Below are 20,339 nucleotides of genomic sequence, written 5' to 3' on the forward strand. Positions count from 1 at the left end.
TGGTGCGGCCTCACCTTGAATATTGTGTGCAGGGCTGGTTTCTGCAGTACAAAAAGGATGTTAAGGCCCTTCAACACGCCTTAAGGGCAACAAAGCTGACAAAAGGCTGGAGGGCATGGTCAGTGAGGAGAGGCTGAGGCTCGTCTGCTCTGAAGAAAAGGTGACCAAGAAGCAATCTCACTGCTCCCTGCAGCTTCCTGAGGAGGGGAGGCAGTGTGGGAGGTGCTCGTCTCTGCTCCCTGGTGAGTGATGAGAGGACATGACAAAGGCACACAGCTGCACCAGGGAAGGTTCAGGTAGGGCATGAGGAAACATTTCTGTACCATGAGGGTGGTCAGACACTGGAACAGGCTTCCTAGAGGGTTGGTTGGTGCCCCAAGCCTGTCAGTGTTCAAGAGACGTTTGGATAATGCCCTCGATAACATGCTTTAACTTTTGGGTAGCCCTGAAGTGGTCAGGCAGCTTGATTCAATGATCTTTGAATGACCCTTCCAACTATTATATTCCTGTTCCTTTGGACATGATGCTTGTGTCAATCCTTATAGGCAAATTAATCTATAGGACTGTTCCACATCCTTTAGGATAACCTCACATGTATTTGCTTTTCAGTGAAGTGACTGAAAACTACTGCATATTAATACCCAAATAAACAGACTGTATTTGCAGTTAATGGAAAGATTTATTTTTTTTTTCTGCTAGCTAGTACAGTGAAACCTCTATAAAGAAAAAGTGTAAGTGATCATTTAAAGAAACAAGGAAAACATCCATTTCTTAAGAGGAATGATTTTCTAACGAAGGTTGATTAGAAATGAACTTAATATGTCCAGGGACATTTCATCAATGTTTTCTCATGCTAGAAAGCTGACTATTTGTTATCATCATCATCATCATCATCATCATTATTATTATTATTATTAAATGATATATAATTAAATAATAATAGTAATAGTAAGATACTATTTTTATTACTGAACAGGCTTTTCTGTATTTTACTGGTGCCTGGTCTTCTCTATTATTTGGCTGGTTTATTTAGTCACTTCCCCATACCAACAGTTCTGACCCTGGATGTCATCGTGATGAACAGGGCAATTTTAAACACTGTAATCTGTTTGAGAATGGTGTTTTACTGGCTTTAAGATCCTTACTGAGTCCTTCGGAAGTGCACACCAACAGAGAACTCCCGTTCTCCCCTTTCAGAATCTTTGCCAGAAAAATTATCTTCTGATCCTCTTAAAAAAATGGAGAGGGTACATCTTACAAATAAGGAAACAACACAATAAAATGTTAATTACAACTCAACAGTGTAGGGCAGTTTGCGTGCAAAAATAGTTAGGTCAAGATGCAGAGTGAGCCAGGGCAAAAGCAATAAAAGGTAGAATCTGTCAACAAACAGAACAAAGGAGAAGCCAGCAAATTTGGAAGGTTTTCAAGAAACCCCAGGGAGCACCAGAACTCTAGTTCATAATTTAGCCTGACACATCCTTCTTACGGGGGTTTTAGAAAAATCCTCGGAGATCATGTTCATAAAAATCTGATGGCCTGAAGACTAGAGGTTAGGGGAAAGCAGGTGCATTTTTCAGGTTATGCATAACAACTTGTATCTTTGGGGGAGCCACAGTCCTGTCAGTCACTGGGACTGGAGGAATACTAGCTCTCCAAAGGCTGGCCCAGTTGACTTCCCCAAGCAGACAGTCTCCAATATATTTCCCTACATTACAGAGTGATAATCTCTATTTTGGAATTAAAGAAAAGCATGTTTTCTTCCTGCGTATTATGATATATTCAATTTCAAATTGGTTAATCTCATCTTTGGAAATCAATTTCTAACTGATTTTTCTCCACTCAACATGTTCCTTGAAGTATTACAGGTTGTCACAGTCACATTTTCCTGTTCTTTCTCGTGCTCATACCTACCAAAAGGTTACAGTTGATTTACCACAGAACTTTGTTCCCAAATTGGGAAAAAGATCAGCTTTCAAACATGGACATTTCAAGGGAAAAAGGATGATGCAAAGAATGATGCAAAAAAATCTTACATCTGTGCCTGGTCACCAAGTCATCAGAAAGACTCCATCAAACCAAAGGAGATTATCAAATGCTTTTTACCAATGCCAGTACAGGGTATTTGTTGAATGTATGTATTGACATTCAAGAGGTAGAGCAGATTGCTGTACAAGTGATATGAAGGTCTCTTGTATCTCTTTACGGAAGAGACATCACTAGTTTATCCAGACACTGACAGAGCTCTGATGTGCTGGATTTTCAAGGAAGGAACTATTATTTTTTAGCTAACGCAGAAGTAGGCTAATACTGCAGTTGAAGGCACTATCTGATTTGAAACCCCTGAACTCACTTGACTGAAGATGGCTATGATGAAGGGCTACTCTGACAAATAAGAAGCACAGTCATATCTTCAGCCTGGGTTTGATTTAGGAAGAGCTATGAAATGTAGAATGAGGTTCCAAGTTCATGCTTTCTGACCTTGCACAGTGGAATAAGATTGATTAATAGGAAATTTCCTTTCTTGCAACATGTTGAAATCATTATACCATAGGGATATGACCTTTTTGCTCAGATACCCTTACACATTCATATTCAGGCCCTCCTGCAAGGACCTCAAGGGTAGATTTTATTCATCTAACATAGCAGTTAAACCATGAACTTTGCTCCAGGCACTGGAGCAAACTCCACCTTTGGCTTCTCTTTCATATCGACCATTTCAACTAAATATTCATTTAAAACCTGTCTGGTCCCAGGTGGAAGGCTGATCTCAAAACTTACAAATTTCAATGATGAAAAAGATATTCAGTAATCTAAAACTAACCCCCCCCCCTTTTTTTTTTTTTTTAATATCAACTGTTCAGCCAGAGAGACATTAAAATTATCTGAGGTGCTTCTGCATTCCCAGTTTGGAGCTGTTCATTGCAGCAAGTAAGAGAATCATTGCACAGGTGTTCACAAGGTCACTTAGAGGACCTTGTATGGTCTGACATGCAGAAGGGCTTCAGAGTACTTCTGTTACTGCCTGCAGACACGAAGAAATCCATCAGTAGGCTACCAAGCAGACGTTTGATAAGCAGATGTAGGGATGACAGTTGAAAGGGTATGGGAGCCTGCAGTTCAGCTGTAGAAGGAAATCCAAAGGAAGCCGAGTTGGTTATTGGGTGTTGCAATGAAGAGTACATGCACTATATGCTGCCTAAATCAGAACCATTTCACTGCAATTCCCTTCAGTGATATACTGAGCTCTCCTGCTTAAAAAAAAAAAAAAACAAAAACTACTCATTTTTTCTTTTGACTCTTTATTACTGATTTTTTTAGATTATGCTTTAGTACACAATTTTTAAAGAAACTTGGATGACTGCCATTCATCCTATAAGAAACAGTGAATGAACACAGCTCCAAAGGGATCAGCTCATGTTTATGGTCTTCTTTTTTCTGCATTGATCTGATGAATTTCACTCCTGTTGTCCTAATTCAGGCTCTAAAGACTTTTTAGCTTGTTGCCATCCACAAGAATTATGTGGGGAAACAGGTATGACTTTATTCACGTAGAGAGTTTAGCTGCAAAGATGAACTGGACATCTAACAGGTTCGACCAAGAAATAGGCCAAATGGTTAATAATCCCCATGTCTTGAAAGGCTGCACTTATTTTTCTTCCCTTCTCATACAGATATTTTCTCTCTCTCGAAGTGAGTTTCGAACTTGGGGTGCTAGGACAACCTCCTTTGAAGCTTTATCCCACATGGAGCAATACTGGCCCTAGACAGGAGATGGGATTCTCTAGGGAGCAGAGATGAAGCAGAGGATGAGAAAGGTCCCTTTTTGCTCTCTGTGTCCGTGCTGCCTATCTCCAGGCTGTGTATGAGTTGTAAATAGCAGGAATTTGTTACGAATCATAAGAGGAGAAGATGGCAGAGATCCAGCATCACAAGGTGTAGCTCCTGACTGAGACATCAAGGATTCACCTGGGATGCAAAGCACTACTCCTTGGACTTATTCCTCACATAGAGATCAGGATAAAAGCACAGCTTGCCATGAAGAAGAATTTTTAATCCCTTCTGGAGCAAAGAGCTAAATTAATAACTGTCTGCCTGGGATACATTTTCAGACTGGCCCAGCACAGTCAGCTTCTCTAACCTTTTCCTGATTCACCGGTGTTGAGGAAGGAGGCAGAGCTCACCTAACTGGCAGTCTGAGGCTGAAACTAAGACTCACTGACTGCACAGTTGCATTTCAATGCTCAACAGTGAGCAGGGGTGGAGCAGGTGACATGGTCCTTCCTCACTCACCTGGGCATTGCTCAGATTAATTCTCTGCTGCCTGCAAGGATAGAAACAATTGTTTTTATTAATCAAACTGCTTTTTTTTTTTCCCCCCAAAGCCACACTGTTTACAAGTCTGAAGGCAGAAAAACAAACAGGGTGATGATGGAAAAAGTGCAGCATTCTCACACTGCCAACGACTAATACTCTCAGCTCTGCCTGTGAAATGCAATTTATTTAAGTTGGCCAGTACTGAACCTGTGGATTGGAATTAGAAGACACAAAGTCATCTCACCTGTGAACCAGTCTCTTCCTACTAGCCCTCATGGGAAGAACCTTCCAATAGAGCACAGATGCGAGGAGTCTTGTTCGCACTGACCAATGCGTGCTGCTTCTCCTCCTTTTGATAGTCCTGAATGACCAGAAGCTGAATTTCAAAAAGGATGGTCTTGGGCTCCACCATGTCCATTCCTCTAACTAGTTCTCCAGAAGAGGCCAGCTGCCTGGGATTGTGAATCAAAGTCTGTCTCAAAGACATGTATTACATTCTTCCAAATTTCCTTGAAAATATGTTGTATATTACCATATAGGGACAGTCCAGTTAACAGTGATGACAAGAAGGTAAAAGAAAAAATGTCCCACTGGAAGAGGAATTTGCTCTAACAAGGTGTTCATTTGATTTAGCAGCCACTCAAAACAGTTACGCTTCCAACACATGTAGAGCTCCATATAGCCCTTCCCAGTGAATAGAGAAAACTTTGGTAAACCATGGAAGATATTTTAGTCTCAGTAGAGAAGGAACTAATCTTGTCAGTGAGAGGGACAAATGCTTCCCGGATGCATAGCTCCAACACAGCTGGACGGCATCTGACTTGTAACAGCCCAATATTGTCTCCTATCGCTTGAGAAACAAAATAACGAAGGAACGAAGAGATCATCTAAACACTTTAATTCAGTTAAAATTACAGCATATAACTTTGTCTGATCAACACAATTACAAAGGCCAAGGGAAAATCCAAGAAAATTGATTCATTATTATGGAAATTAGAAATCACTTTATGCAAGACTTGCAGATAAAGGCATCTTAATAGTTTATCTTTATGAGATATCACCAACAGCGTATCAGACAGAAGCACCTTAGTTCATCCACCTAGATGAAATCACCGTTACTCAGAAGGGCAATTTGATTGATCCATAGAAAACAAACTTTCTCACAATGGTTTAGAATGTTGTTCATTAGTTGAATATGGGAACAATGGTTACAAAACGATGTGATTTATTCACTGGGCATTATTAAGATCTGTCATTTCTTTACTAAAACATGAGTGAATTCATAATCTTTGAAGCTATATGTCCATAAACCCAAACAATGAAATGTTACAGATACTGGTGGAATCAGTGAAAATGTAAAGAGGAGCTTTTCATCACAATAAACATTTTTCTCTTGACCAACTTAGGATTTAATGTTTCAGTAAATTCCTTATGCTTTGAAAGAATGTGACTTCAGAGTCTTTAAAATCACATACTGTAAGGCGAGGGAAATGAAGCTGCAAGCCAGAACTCAAAGTTGATGTGTCAATAAACCCAGGAGTTAAAGTGGCATTTTAAAGCCTGCTCTAGTGAACCAAAGCAGGTTTGGAGTTTAGTCAAAATATGAGATAGTTAACTTGCATTTTTCTATCTTCCTAAATAATTTATTTAAACAATCTTAATGCAGAAACTTGGAGATGATTCATACTTTGTTGAGAAAAAAGAAATATATGCCTAAGACTGAACTGGGCAAAGATAATCCAACTTGGATTCAACAACGTTATTAGTATTGTTTCTGCTAAGAGATGTATAAATTGTTGTTCTTTCCCAGTAGGTCAGTATTTTCAATGCAGTCCTCACATTGTTTTTCATTTTAGGCCTAGAACTCCCAGTCTTCATGTCATAATAATATTGATGATTGTTTATACCCAAACTGAAGACAAAAGATTTCCTGCTTTTGCCAATGGTCCATCTGAGGCAGATTTTGATGTTACATCTTTGAGAAAAGTAGAGTCAGGGAAAATGCTGTCTTTAATATCTGAACAAAGATGAGTCAAACGTTTTTAAAATAGATATATAAAAGTAGATTTAGTAATTTTTATTCATTCATATTTCTTGTTCTAGAGCTCAAAAAGTCTCTGCAACTATCTCTACTCAACATTACCTCAATAATTTAAGTTCTGTAACATGCCCAATAGGTAGTACAGACCAATGCTTTTCTAGCACCCTGAACTGAAAAAAGCCTGGGACATATTCTATTCCTGGAGTAAAAACTCAAAATTGCCCCCTCAGTGTTTTAACAGTATGAAAACTATAATAAACAACAGCTTGAAAACCTTCAGCATGCACATGTGACCTTCTTTCATGTGATCCCACCCCAACCTAGAATATTCAGTTCCAAATCAGCTAAATCCCTTCTTCTGCCTAGGAACATGCTTTTCTTCCCACCTCCTCTGAGGTATGGCTTTGGATCCAGTCCCTGCTGCAGGACAGATCTCCCATTCTGCCTAGGCATCCCCCAGTCTGCACTGGTGTTTTTTCTCTTATTCCAACACTGCTGGGACTTTATCCAAACTAAGCAGGGGCAGCTGCTCTCAGGGAAAGACTAATCTTCCTTTTCCTTTCAAGGTCCAATCAAGACCAGAGAGCAGGAACCTGAATAAAAGCTTTCCTTTCTGCAGTCCACTCATATTAGTCAGTTTTCTGTCCTTAATTCAGGAGCACTTAAATGACTGACAGTGCTCTTCTCTAAGATGATACTAGTTGTACCATCATTACTTAATAGTGTACAACCCCAAAGCTTCATATTACATATAGAGAAGTTTTTCTAATAAAGGCATTTATTTTTGAGTGCTCCTTGACAAAAGATAACAAGTGTGCTTCTTACCATTAGGTGTACTGTGGCTTTTATTATGGCTTCTAACAGTAAGAAATTGAGTACATTTAGCAAAAAAGCAGTTCTTAAGGAACCATAAATCTCTTTATCCATCTGCCAACAAAGATGAACTCTAAATAAATTTTACAGACATTATAATCTTGGGCTTTGCTTTTTTCTATTTTTCCCTTACACATTATTTTACTTTTAAAATATTTTCTATTAACTCTAGATTAAAAATTCTCTTTTTGTTACCCCACACTTTAATTGATTTTGGTCAAATCTGAACAGCGTGACATTTATGGATTAGTTCAAAATACTAGGTACAGTTACAAAATTGGCCATAGATTTCATAGTTAACTCTGGTTTACTTTTTCCCCCAATTCATTTCCCATTCCCCTGCTATGCAAGGTTTTTCTCTCTAACCTGCTCCATGTTTTCTCTGCCTTTGCCTACATTTTCTTTCTATATACACTTTTGCTGTCTTTTCCAGTGTTCCTCCTCTCTTCCTTGTAGGCTTCTCACTCCCAGATTTCACCCTTGGGCATATCCATTATTCTGTCCATTCCTTCCTTTTTCCCACGCTCAACACCCAGTTTCTTCTTACTCCGACTATGGTTTCTTGTTATTTTCTTCTCAGATACGCCTCCCAGTTTGTCCAATGCTTCTCACTCTACCAACTGGTCCTGCTTCCCTCCCTTCCTCTAAGATTCATCAGTGGCTGCCTATATTTACACAGATAATACCTCTCTCACACTTGAACAACTGCCTCAGCATGTCCTACATGCACACAGAGAAGTCCTTACTCCACTTCAAGCATGACTTCCAGAACTTAAGCCCTGGATCCCAGAGCACTTGAAGAAAGCACTCAAGAGCAGCCTCCTAGCACACATCTGATTGCCCCACAGTACAATCAGAGAAGCCAGGACTTAGATGCAAAGGTGATTTTCCTACCTATGCTAACTGTGAAGCATTGCTAATGCTGGTACAGCAGAGGTGAGTCCTGAGGAGGATACAGTGGGGTTGTGGCTCACCTGCAGATACACACTGACCAACGCTGCATGAAATGAGCAAGGCAGCAAGTTGCTGCTGAATAGAGAGACAGAGGAAGAGACATCTGCAAGTCGTAGTGTCATAACCTTAGAAGATAAGGCATGTTGCCCCTGGCTTGATAGGAGGCTTGATTTTGGCAGCAAACTTTATAAGGCATACAGAGTAAGAATCTACCATGCAATGGTCAGTGATTTCTTCTTTCCAATAGGTTAACAGTGTTACCTTACAGGAATGGTATGGTATCATATGGTATTTCAGTTAAGAACTATGATAAATCTCTTCTTTTCTCTTTGGTGCCCTTTACTAACATGTAGGCTGTTGATCTTACCTTCTTAATCTTTTCTAATATCCCTCAGCACAGGTAAGTGGTCCAAACTCCTCCTGTATTGAGCTGACAGCACAATCCCTAATAAAGCAACACAAAAAGCTCAAAACAACCCTCCAAAAAAAACAAAAACAAAAACAAAACAAACAAAAAAGAACTGTGGCACAAGAGGACCTAAAACCCAGCAATTCGAAACATACCTTTTGGTTATACTTATATCTAGTGTCACAATCAAACAACTCTCAAAAGAAAACTGGCTGCTTGGGTATTAAACATCCCTGTCTTAGGCATCTGAAAGAAAAAAAGCCTTGTTCAGTGAATGCCTTAAGGAGAAAGAGAGACATGCTAATACTGAAGATTTTCACATCCTTTCACCTTTTGTTAGCCCCGAGTAGAAGTCACATACTGTGCCCATTATTAAGGTGCAACAATGAACTGACTGGCAATGGCTGGCAACAAACAAGAACTAAGATGACTTTTACCTTCTCATACTGTTCATGAACTTCCATTCATCTGGAACTAATGTGTAAATATACTAACTTGGCCTTTAAGTCACTGTACTTTATTTCTTAAGTCACTGTACTTTATTTCTTCCTGTTAGCTGTAAAAACAGTGGTGGACAACATTAGGAAGGATCAACAAATAGCTTTCAGAAATCTGGCTGTCAGACTACTTCAGTGTTCTTTGTTATATACTCCAAGCTCTCTCCTCCCAGTTATACACCATACTACTTATGATTCATTGGTATGCATGCAATGCTAAGAAGCTGTATTTATTCTCAGTGCCAAAAGTAAACACTGAAATCAGTGACACTGTTGATTATTTACAAGAAAAAAATGTTTTTAATTAAAAATAAGAAAGATAATGAAATAAAATTAAAACAGAAAAAAGTCAGGGAATCTGTTTATAAATTTTGAATTTATTTTGACAAATTTGCAATAAGCATTATTAATTGTGTAATTAACAATTCAAAAGGATAGATATTTCATTTGCTGTGTGTTTTCTTACTACTGTTACTACTAAAGTTTTATTTTGCTTTTATGCATAAAAATAGATTTTATTCCTGGTATCTCACTAGTATGCAAATTTATATCAAATCAAGTGTCATAGCTAAAAAGACAAAAAAAAGAAAAAACAACAAACTCTGAGGCAGGATAGCATTCTCTTTTTTTCTGCAAGTAAAGCTACTCTTTACAACTGCTCAGAAAACAAGAGAAAGTCCATTAGAATCTTCAGACTCTTAACAATGATTTCTCTTGGTTAATGTTACTGCTCTAAAAGGAGATAAGCCGTATAATTTTACAGGAAGCAAACCACTGAATCCTCCAGCAAACACAGCTTGGCAATCTATCTTCGATTCAAAATAATGAGGTGGCAGGAGTGTGATGGAGAAATAAGTCTTCAAAAACATCACGTAAGGGAATCCAGCTGTGCTTGTATAGTTTCCAGCTATTTAAAGGAACACAAAGAAAAAAAAAAACTCCACTCACATAAGATATCGTTTAGAAACATGCAAACAGAAAAAAGACCAACATTCCAATGTCTTCAACTATGCATACTAAATCTATTCATATAGCAATAAAAAAATTTGTACTCATGAATATTTGTTTTTACGTGAAGCTATTAGAATTCATTGATGCAGTTTAAATATTCAAATTTTAAAGAAACAGTTGTCTAAATACTGCCTTTTTACATGCACAGATGTGTTGCTGTGAATTTCCAATGCATAATAACAAGGTAAAAAAATAACAGAGTTCATTTTGACTGGATTATGAGCCTGGCATTTTGACATAACACAAAGATGCTCTTTCCAGAGAGCTCCTCATTGTTAATCATCAGCTGCTCCTCTAGACCTAGCCACCAGGTATGATTACAATGACTCCAAGACCTGCCTATTCCAAATTTGAAAGCACAGACTCTTCTTGAAAATGCTTTATGTGATCAAACAAATCCAACAGCTTTAATTAAAATTGGATCCATTTTCCTTCCAATTTCATTAGATTTAATTCATATAGGCAATACTTCCTGCTGTGCAGCATAAGGTGTTTACAAAGGAACTACAGTATTGTAAAATCTACAGACCTTGTTATAGAACTCAAACAGCTCCTGATGGCTAAATTCTACAAACACTTTCTTCAGGTTCTGTGAAAGAAAAAGAAAAAAAAATAAAGGAATATGCAAACTTTTTTTCCCTTTTAGTATTCATTCCAATAATTCACAGTGCAGGTTTAAGCTATATGAAAGATAACATTTGCAATAGTTAATTTTCTTTCCATTCACTACAGCATCCTTCATATATGCATATTCCACTTTAGTGATGAATTCAAGTCCACAGGTACAACTGTTCTCCTGCTGTAGAGAATAATAATAAAATATTCTATAAACACGATTTTGTTACCTTATTTATAAGTCAGAGACAAAAATGAAAGATTACATTCATCTTGCTCAGCAGTCCATCTAAGATCTGGTAAATAACATCATACAAAGTCAGCAGTGTATTTGACTGAACCTGCACAGCTATTAATGTACTGTGTGTTAGCACAATAAGAGCTAATAATAACTTCCATTCATTAATCTAATGGTTATGATGTTAGTATGCTGACATTGCTATAGGCATCTACACACAGATTCAGACAAAGTTAACAATTAACACAACAGCTTCAAAGCAGTCCTTTAACAGTAGTAAAAAAAAAAAAAAAAAGAAAGGAAAGGAAAGGAAAGGGAAAAAAAAAAAGGAAAATAACACAACTGATGGAAATGACTGTGAATAAAACAGATGGTGGTAATAATCCCCTGCATGTGTGTGCTGATGTCTGTGGAGATGGGGGTTAAATTAAAATCTCTATCCTGCTTAACTTGCTTGCATGAAACAGGTAGTTTAATGCCTGCTACTTTCAATCATAGCACCAATCTATCCAGACTGTTTCTAGTCTTATCCCTTCTAGTTTGCTTTGTCACTTTCCTCCTTTTAAAATTAATATGTAACTATTACTGCACATTCTGTGTTTTGCTGCTAGATTTTCCAATGCTTGGAGGCATTCCTGAGGATCACAGTTGCACTTCCATTAACACTAACAGGGCTCTCTGAAAACTGAATCTGTGGACATGTCTACTCACAAAACATTATTAGTTGAAACGACGTATACACACTAGTTTTGTTAAACTGGTACCAATCTGCTGCACCCCTTAAATAAGTAGAAAAATGCTTGTTCAACAATTCAGCTTAAATTAGCAAGGGTACTTCTGCATATGGACAGGGCTGTGGGCCAGATTCTGTATATTCTAATACTGATGCAAGTCTCGATTTAAGCCAAATAAAGCTGCTGAATTTGGCACACCAAGTTCACAAAAGCAGCAGAAGCCCTGGGAACTCAGGATAGGTATTGCCTGATGCCTGTTCCAAAAACAAACTGTAAGACACAGGAAAGGGATAAAATGACTGGGGCCAGACTGTCTGGTGCAATTCCTCCTCCTCACTCTGCAGAAAGAAGGATCCTTTCCAACAATTTCAGGAAGGCTACAAAAGCCTAGAAAAGGACCAGTAATTTGCATGAGAGACCAATCTTCCCCCTCTGGGAAGGAACAATGCAATTCTGGGAATCGTATGGTGAATACGAAATAAAACTACTAGAACAGCAGTTCTCTTTGCCATGATTCCAGCTGATTCCCCCTCCAAACAGCATAATGCAGTGACAGGGAAGTAAAAGCATTTTTAAATGCATTCTACCAGCTCAGAAACAAAGAGAAAGCAAACAAGTGGTTTCTTCAGAAAGGAAAAGGGGTAGAGGAAAGAAGAAAAGATACGCAATTAGCAAATGGATCAGCCTGGATGTTTGGCATTTGCATTTCCTGAAGGATTTTGGTGTTTGAATGGAAGGAAGTAAAACTGAAAAGAGAAGGTTCAGGATAAAAGGAAGATATATAACTTAAAATTTATCAGTCACAACGAATGAAGTCAGAGTCATCTCTTGAATGGTTTCTGTCAGAAGAGTCTGGTAAATTTCAATACAACAGTTTCACAATGTCTTCTGCAAGGGGCAGGTTGGGTATGTGACACCTCCAACCAAGAACAGTGTGATCTACCAGATCTCTTTTCTCCAAGCTTCACATATCCATCAAGGCTGGTGTCTTCTGGTACTACGTCAGATCAGAAAGCAAGATCAACTTCTCACACACAATAAAAAGTGTTCATAAGTTTGTCTTTCCTCTTTTTCTCTAAGCATGCTCCAGTACCATAAGTCACTGGTTAGGGTAGGCAAATGAAAAAAAGTATGCTCATTTTAATTGAGGTTCTTTTGATACTTAGAAATAAATCAGTATTCTTTATGAACAGACTGCGATCTCCTCATTATTTAATAGTCATGGTCTGCTAATTGAGACAAAATTCACATTGCATTGTGGCAGGCAAACGTCTGTGGAGATCTAAAAGACAGCATGAAGTCTATAATTTTGTGCCAGTCTGTTTCTCGTTTTGGGTGGTTCAGTGGGACAGAGGATATAACAATCTTTTACGAAACATGTTGTGCAAGTGCACCTAATTCTCTGCTAAAATAGAATTGTTTCTGTATGTAAAAAACTTAGTATATCTACAATAAATACCACTTCGACAGACAGCAGTGTCACAAAGAACAGTGCAGAAATGTGGCACCAGCTGAAAATGTTCTTTTCACTGTCTTGTATTTCTTACTAGCATTAGTCCCTTGAGGAAGGTGCCAAACGATCATTGTTACATGATCAGGAGTTCCCACCTAAACCACAAAACCAACATATCACAAATAGGTTCTTACAAGTAAAACCCATGTCAGAACAGGCTGATGGCCCCACATTTTAGCTGAGACGTCCATTATTCACTCACTGCCCTTAATCAGTGAACACAAATAGCTGTAATTAAAACATAATGTGGACTAGGTTATAATCCGGTTCTTTAATTTTTCAGTAGAAGAGTATTAAAAATGACTACGTATCTAAAATATTGCTAAAGACCCAAGAGTAGGCAAATTCCTAATCTACTTTAAGCAATTTTGCTCTGATAAGAGAACTCTTTTGCTCTGATACAGAACTACCCACTGCAATCTTTTTTCATCCATAACTAAAACATAGGATAAAAAAATCACTTTCAGCTTACTGACTTAATTAAATGTCACTGTGTGCAGAGGAGACTCAGCCTATTTATGGAAAGTGCAGTTAAGCTGCCTTCTTTTATCTACACATACAAGTTTTCAGATGCTGCCTGACCTAGTATGCGTTTCTCAGAACATAAATAAGAAAACAGTAATTTGCTGGATGTCTAACTTCTCATTCTACCAAGTATATCATTCTCCTTCCTTCTTTCCTGATAAATTTCTCTGTTTCCCCACCCCCTTATTCTTCACCTTCACCCTACTTTTTCCCTCATTTCTGCCATCTCATTTTCTTTTAACTGTTGTTATCTTCACGTGAAAGAAAAGTAACAGAGTAACCAGAATACTAAATAGTTTGGAATAGTTTATTCCTATTGTCACACTCAGTCACTCCAATGTTTTTTTGTAACTAGATAAAAAATTTTGTCCCTGTGGCAGTAAAAGTTTCATCTCTTACTTCTGAGTTTCACCCTTGAGGGTGACAGCTTCATAGCATCAGAGAAACATAGCTGAACAGAGATGTTAATTGTATGACTAAAATAAATATCAAATGTTAATTCTGTGGATACCCTTGCAAATGTCAGGATGGGCTTTTTGTCTGAGTCAATGTCTAAGAAGAGTGGTGTGGGGACAGCACTGGAGTGATATGCTCAGCTGGCAGAGCTAGAGAGTTGATTTGCAGCATCTTCGACTAAATAAAGTTGCTGCTAAGTTCCATGTGCTCATCTGCTGTTCAACATAACAGAACATTGCATTTACTACTGGCAAAGGCTGCACGAATTGCAGACATTGCCCAAGACAAATCTTTACACCACTCTGAATCCACTGTAGGGAATATGGTAATAAGTTTTCTGAAATGTATGATTTAACATATTTGGCCATGTATCACTACTGAATGTATTTTTAAGTGTTAAAATTAAATTTTAGTGCCATTTTGCCTTTTTACATCTAGATGGAATCTTATTTCATTCTACCTCTTCTCTCATCCCAGGGATTTATCAATTTACAGCCTACTGAGAATTTCTCTACAATTCTAATCAGTGTAATTGATAGGGTTGTTTTCCCCTCTAAACTATCTTCTCGTTTATTGTCTGGTATCCTTACAAACATTTTGCAACATTTTCCCCGGTCTCTAAACAGCTGTTCAAAACCAAATTTCCTTGTTGGGTGGGGGAATAGAGGAGAGAAAGGAGTGAGGGGGAGTGGAGGAAGTGGATGAGAAGCAGAAGGAAAAGGAAGACAAAAACTTCCAGCTCCCAGTGAACAGTGATATGCTACCCTATCCAGAACAGCCATTCTGAATGTATGGATAATTCTACAAAATAACCGCAGTGTTTAATATATACTCAGTTTATAACCGCCATCAGCAGAAAACTAGGTAAATTTTCAGCTGAACGTAATCACCAGCATTAAAGGATGAAGATTCCACTGCACAAGATGTAAAACAGACTCTCCAATTTCTCATTGCCTTGGCTAACAATTTATTTCAAACATACGTATCTTCTCAATGCAGTCTTTCAGTGGAAACCACACAAAAATAATTCTCCTTAGAATACTTCAGAAAGCAAAGGCAAATTCCTGGTTATAATTAAAGTGGTTTTTGTTGTTGTTGTTGTTTCTGTTTGTTTAAATCTAATGCTCTTGATATTTATATTTAATATACTACTTAAAAGGCTTTATTACCAATGACAGAGTTTTGCAATCTTATTTATTGCCCAGCCATATTCCACACACTTAACTCCCCTACCTCAGGCACACACATAGAACAGGGCACAAGGAGTTATAAATAACAGGCAAACTTCTGGTTTGAAAGCTAACTTGAATATGAAAAATTGATATTGCTATCATAGTTCTCAACTGCAAAGCTGTAACTACGTTTACAACATTGCAAAATAAATGCCAAGTATTCTGAAGCAAACAGATGGAGGGACAGGCTGGTTTGTATATCTAAATGTCTACTGATAATGATAATGCTCTATGACTGAGCACACACAAAAAAAATACAGTATACTCAAGTTTGTTAATAGTAACTAGTTGAAACAACACATATACCCATCTCCACATCTAATATAACATTCAATACTATCTGCAGTCACTTATAACTTACATTCAACAAATTACTGTCTTCACATTTGCTTTTCATTCTCTGATTTATCTCTATTAGAAATCCTTAAAATACCAGATACAGTGGAAGGATATAGATAATTAATCAATTAACAGCCAAATTCAGATGCATTCCTAAATAGACCCCAGTTGATTCTTAGTAGTCTGCATTTCCCTGTGGATCTATCAGCATCTGTACTACATCAGTTCAGAATTCCCGTAAATTTCCTTGGACTCTGGAGAATGATGCATTTGCTTAGGCACATACAGATGGGAAGAGGGTCGTAAGTTGTATCTCACAGAATTTATCAGTGAGTTTAAGCTACTTGGTCAGAAAGATGAATTGTAGCATGGTAAGAAAAGCAGATGTGTTAAAACAGACCAGCACCACTTAAAAGCACACCTGTTCCTTAACTCTCTGCACATAAGGAACAGCAATTAAAACTTCTTTATGTTCTTACAGCACTGGATGGATGTAATTCAGCAGGATACAGGGAGTTAAATACCAGCTTACATATTCCAAATTGCATTTATTTCATAATCATCAAAAAATGTGATATTTGAACTTTATTCTTATTCCAAGCTTATTTCCATCTGCAATACCAAATAATTATTTTTTTTTGTAGTGAAATAAAAACGACCCACAAACATGCCTTAGGACTGAATTACATGCATTTTGAAGTCCTTGGCGCGCAAATGCTGTAAAACAGAACATGCTTCATACTAACCCCCTCTCTTCCTGAACATTAGTTTGTACACGTACTGCATTCTCCCCTTAAAGTAGTATTTCTTTTTCAAATAAGCATAAGGAACTCAGATTCCTCACGGTATTTAAGAAGGTCAAAATCAGCAGCTGAGGCATCCTACTATGGATGTCCTTCCCTCCATTGTCAATGTATTTGTTAGCTCCCTAGCTAATTTGTTAGCTAATCAAGTGTTACCGGAATTGGATGGTTTGGAGACAGACACAGATAACCTTACTCCAGCAGACCCAGGATCTAACCTTGCATTCATGGAAAGCACCTAGAATATACTTATTGCACAGTCTGCTACTGAGCCAACAAGTGCATGAATTTGGAGATGTGCAGGAGACCTTACAGACATCTAAACAAACAAGAAATGTCAGTCATTCCCATTTTCTCCTCCCACCCTCACACAAATATTCATTAATGGCTGGCTGAACTGGTGCACAGCTAGCTACAGAGGACAAATGGGGTACAATTACCAAAAAGACCACACAGGCTGGGGAGATCACAGAACACCAGAGACAGACAAAACTCTTTTTTCACAGTATGGGAGAAAAACGCTTTTAAAATCAAGACAGTTACCTTGAGGTAAACTGTGAGAAACAAAGAACTAGAATTTTCACCTCAATATGCATAGTTAGAATAAATACCATCCTGTTAAAGAAAAGGGGGACAGCAAAGTGTTTTTTTTTTTTTTTTTTTTTTTTCCAAACAGCGGTATCCAGGCAGAGGGTTACTTTGCCTTGAATGCACTAGGAATTTACATTCCTATAAATAACATCCAGTTAGGCTGGCTGTTTTTTAAAATATTCTTTGCATGGAAAATCTCTTAAAAACAGAAATCTAGAGTTGTAGGGTTGTCATTTCTGTGCAAAGATTATGTTAAATCCTTCTACAAGAAATTCTTCTACAAAAGCATCACAGTGAACTCCTACATTTTGGGGGGAAAATAGGTGATATATGTATCACTGCAATCCTATCACAATAAAATATTTAAAAGCACTTTTTTTTTTAACTGATACCTCGTATGTTCTAGGTATGAAAAATGGCTCATAGAAGATCTGTCAGAAGTCTGACTTCCTTCTATGCCTGTTCTGTATTTCATATATACTCTCAGATGTTATTCCCTTTTTTTGAAGACAGCATATATATATCTATATTTATACACAGTGTAAGTTCATTACTGATTCCTCAGTAGTCTCCACCCAGAATTAATGATTAGCAGCATAAAGTATTTGTTTGCACAAATGTGTCATTGTAATTTCAGGATTCAGTACGAAAATGCGTAGGTATAATTGCCAAATATAGTATCTACAAGATATATTTTAAAATTGTTATTTTCTTTCACTAATGGGCCTTCACACAATTACTAAGAATGCCAATGATTAACATAAGGAACACAAGTTCTAGACATGACAACTTTCTGATTTCATGTCTCACCTAATTTTGCAAATTCTACTGTAATAATACTGTAGAAAGCTGTCTGAAGAAGCAACTTCAGTAGAAGCTTTTTGTTGTTGTTCTCTTAAATCTTTGTATTAAATTTCACTGTATCTGATATGGAAAAAATGGTCTTTGGGAAGACAAAACTGCTGTGTATTGCTTATATAGCATGCAGTTTGTAACCATCAGAATGTAACTTCCTTATTTATTTGAAACTCTGATTTGACTCCTTTTATTCCTGAGAAGAAATTAAATTACTTATCTTTATTGTTATGGTACAAGTTATTTAGCACACAAATTACAGTATATAAAAATTATGTTCATGAACACTGCAAGGAAAACAGGGAGCTGCAACTTTGTGTTTACTTCCACCAGGGCTATCATGTAAGTCTTCAAATGCCAAGGAAGACCAGTGAGTTCACACTTTCATTCTAAAGATATCTCGCATCAAGTCCGACACAAGAGTCTTACACTTAACTTTGATTGATTAGGAACTTACTTTTCTTCCTGTGCTTGTAGAGAACTACTGCTGAAGAAACAGACAGATCTCATCAGTCAGCATACTGGCTCCAGATATGCTTTACAGCTTTTCTGACCTTACCTGTTCACCGGATTTGAATGCAGCCAAATTCATTTTTGACACAGTATACATGAAGAAGATGTCATGTAGGCATGGTTGTGAAATATTTCCATTATTGTACTCAGAAAATAATCCAGTTCCAGGATGCTAACAGAACTGAGTATAAAGTACAATGCTAGCCTAGCATTGGCAACTGAAAACTTAGATTATGGGCTCAAGCAGCAAACACTAAGACCTAGAAAAGTGTGTTGGGACAACAAAGCTCAGCCCTAGAGCATCACATGCAGATTGAGATAGGTTTGATCATATATACACAATGGCCAAAATTTCTTCCCTTGAGGAGAGCAGCTCAATGATGCAGAGTGTTTAGAGACCTTCTCAGAAAGCTTGCTCATGGCTAACACGATTAACAGTGAGTTACTAATCCTTTATGTTTGAATCAGACATGCATCTGATGGGTCTGAAGAAAGCCAGACTTAGCAAAAGCTCAAATTGTGATCCAAACTGTTCAGTAACCTGCCCCATTGGTCTCCATGAAAAGCTGGACAAAACCTCCTGTGTCAGCGAGAAGAAACTTGGATTACTGTGGTCTGCCTCTACATCTACAGCAACCATTCTGACAGGGATTTTACATGGTATAATCACACAAATGAATAACACTTTAAGAAGGCTTCAGATGAATGGAGGAAGCTGGCATCTTTTTAAAGTGTTAGCTTCTAAGCCTACCTGGTTCTGTAAGATACTGAAACATTGTATTGTCTTACCACAAAAGCCTTTTTTCACCACCAGAAAATATAAAAGTATCTATTGTTTCTACTGAGGCACATGAAAAGAGGCCAGATAAAAGACACCAGCAGCAAGAGGAAAGATCTAAGGAAATACAAATCAATGTGAAATCAGTTTAACTGATGAAAATACCCTTCCACCCCCAGCCCAAATAAAAAAAAAAAAAAACAAAAAAAAAACTGCTTAAATATTTACAAAATGTGAAAATTAGATTATTTGTAAATTAGTTATTTTGTTTCAGATGGGTCACTAAGAGTATCAACAATTTGGATTTTGTTGGACAGTAAGGCAAAGATAAAACACTTTTTTGTTGTTGCTGTTGTGCTAAAAGCGTGTTCATGGCTGTCAGCAAGCATGTCTCTGATTTGTGGGCAAGCCATTCTTGCCATGAGCAGCTGGGTGCCCGCACACAAACCTCAGCTGCTTGACGGGGGTGGAAAGCTGTGAAGAGCGAGGGATGCTAAATACCAGCCTCATCCCGCAGGGATTCACAGACAGACCTCTCAGGGAATGAGACTGCTTAAAAAGTGATCCATATATGCATATATTTTCTGTATTAGGAAGGAAGTCACATATTAGTTTTACTGTACTCTGAGAAATAGAGCAGTGTATTGGGTCTATGTAGCCAGGTTTTGGTAGCATGCAGGCAGCAAGGGTGGCTCTGTGTGCAGAGCCCAGCAGCTGCCCCATGTCAGAGCAGGGCCGGCTCCAGCTGCTCCAAAAGGGACCTGCTGCTGGCCAGAGCTGAGCCATGAGGGACACTGGTTGGGCCTTTGGGAGAGCAGAGTTAAGGAAGGGAAAGAAGTGCTGGGCAACAGCAGCTGGGAGAGAGGGGTGCCCCAAGGGCAGTGCAGCAGGAGGGCACGAGGTGCTCCAGGCACGCAGCAGCAGTTCCCCTGCAGCCTGTGGAGAGGAGCCCATGCAGGAACAGGGGATCTGGGGAGAGCTGCCGCCCGTGGGGGACCCGTGCTGGAGCAGTTTGCTCCTGGGGGACGGATGGACCCCGTGGTAC

At 38.2% G+C, this 20,339-nt stretch overlaps 1 protein-coding gene across 1 annotated transcript in view; it reads right to left on the bottom strand.

Moving 5' to 3' along the window:
• Positions 1–9,448: 9,448 nt before the first annotated feature.
• COMMD10 (COMM domain containing 10) overlaps positions 9,449–20,339 on the bottom strand; it is a 103,436-nt gene continuing 92,545 nt past the window's right edge. Inside the window, exons 6-7 of the mRNA XM_035569046.2 lie at positions 10,632–10,691; positions 9,449–9,998 (exon numbers count right to left, since the gene is read on the bottom strand). Of these exons, the coding sequence (XP_035424939.1) occupies positions 9,960–9,998; positions 10,632–10,691 (99 nt within the window). The 3' untranslated portion in view covers positions 9,449–9,959. The remainder of the gene's footprint in view (positions 9,999–10,631; positions 10,692–20,339) is intronic.

The sequence above is a fragment of the Cygnus atratus genome, chromosome Z (assembly GCF_013377495.2).
Source record: "Cygnus atratus isolate AKBS03 ecotype Queensland, Australia chromosome Z, CAtr_DNAZoo_HiC_assembly, whole genome shotgun sequence".
Lineage (NCBI taxonomy): Eukaryota > Metazoa > Chordata > Aves > Anseriformes > Anatidae > Cygnus > Cygnus atratus.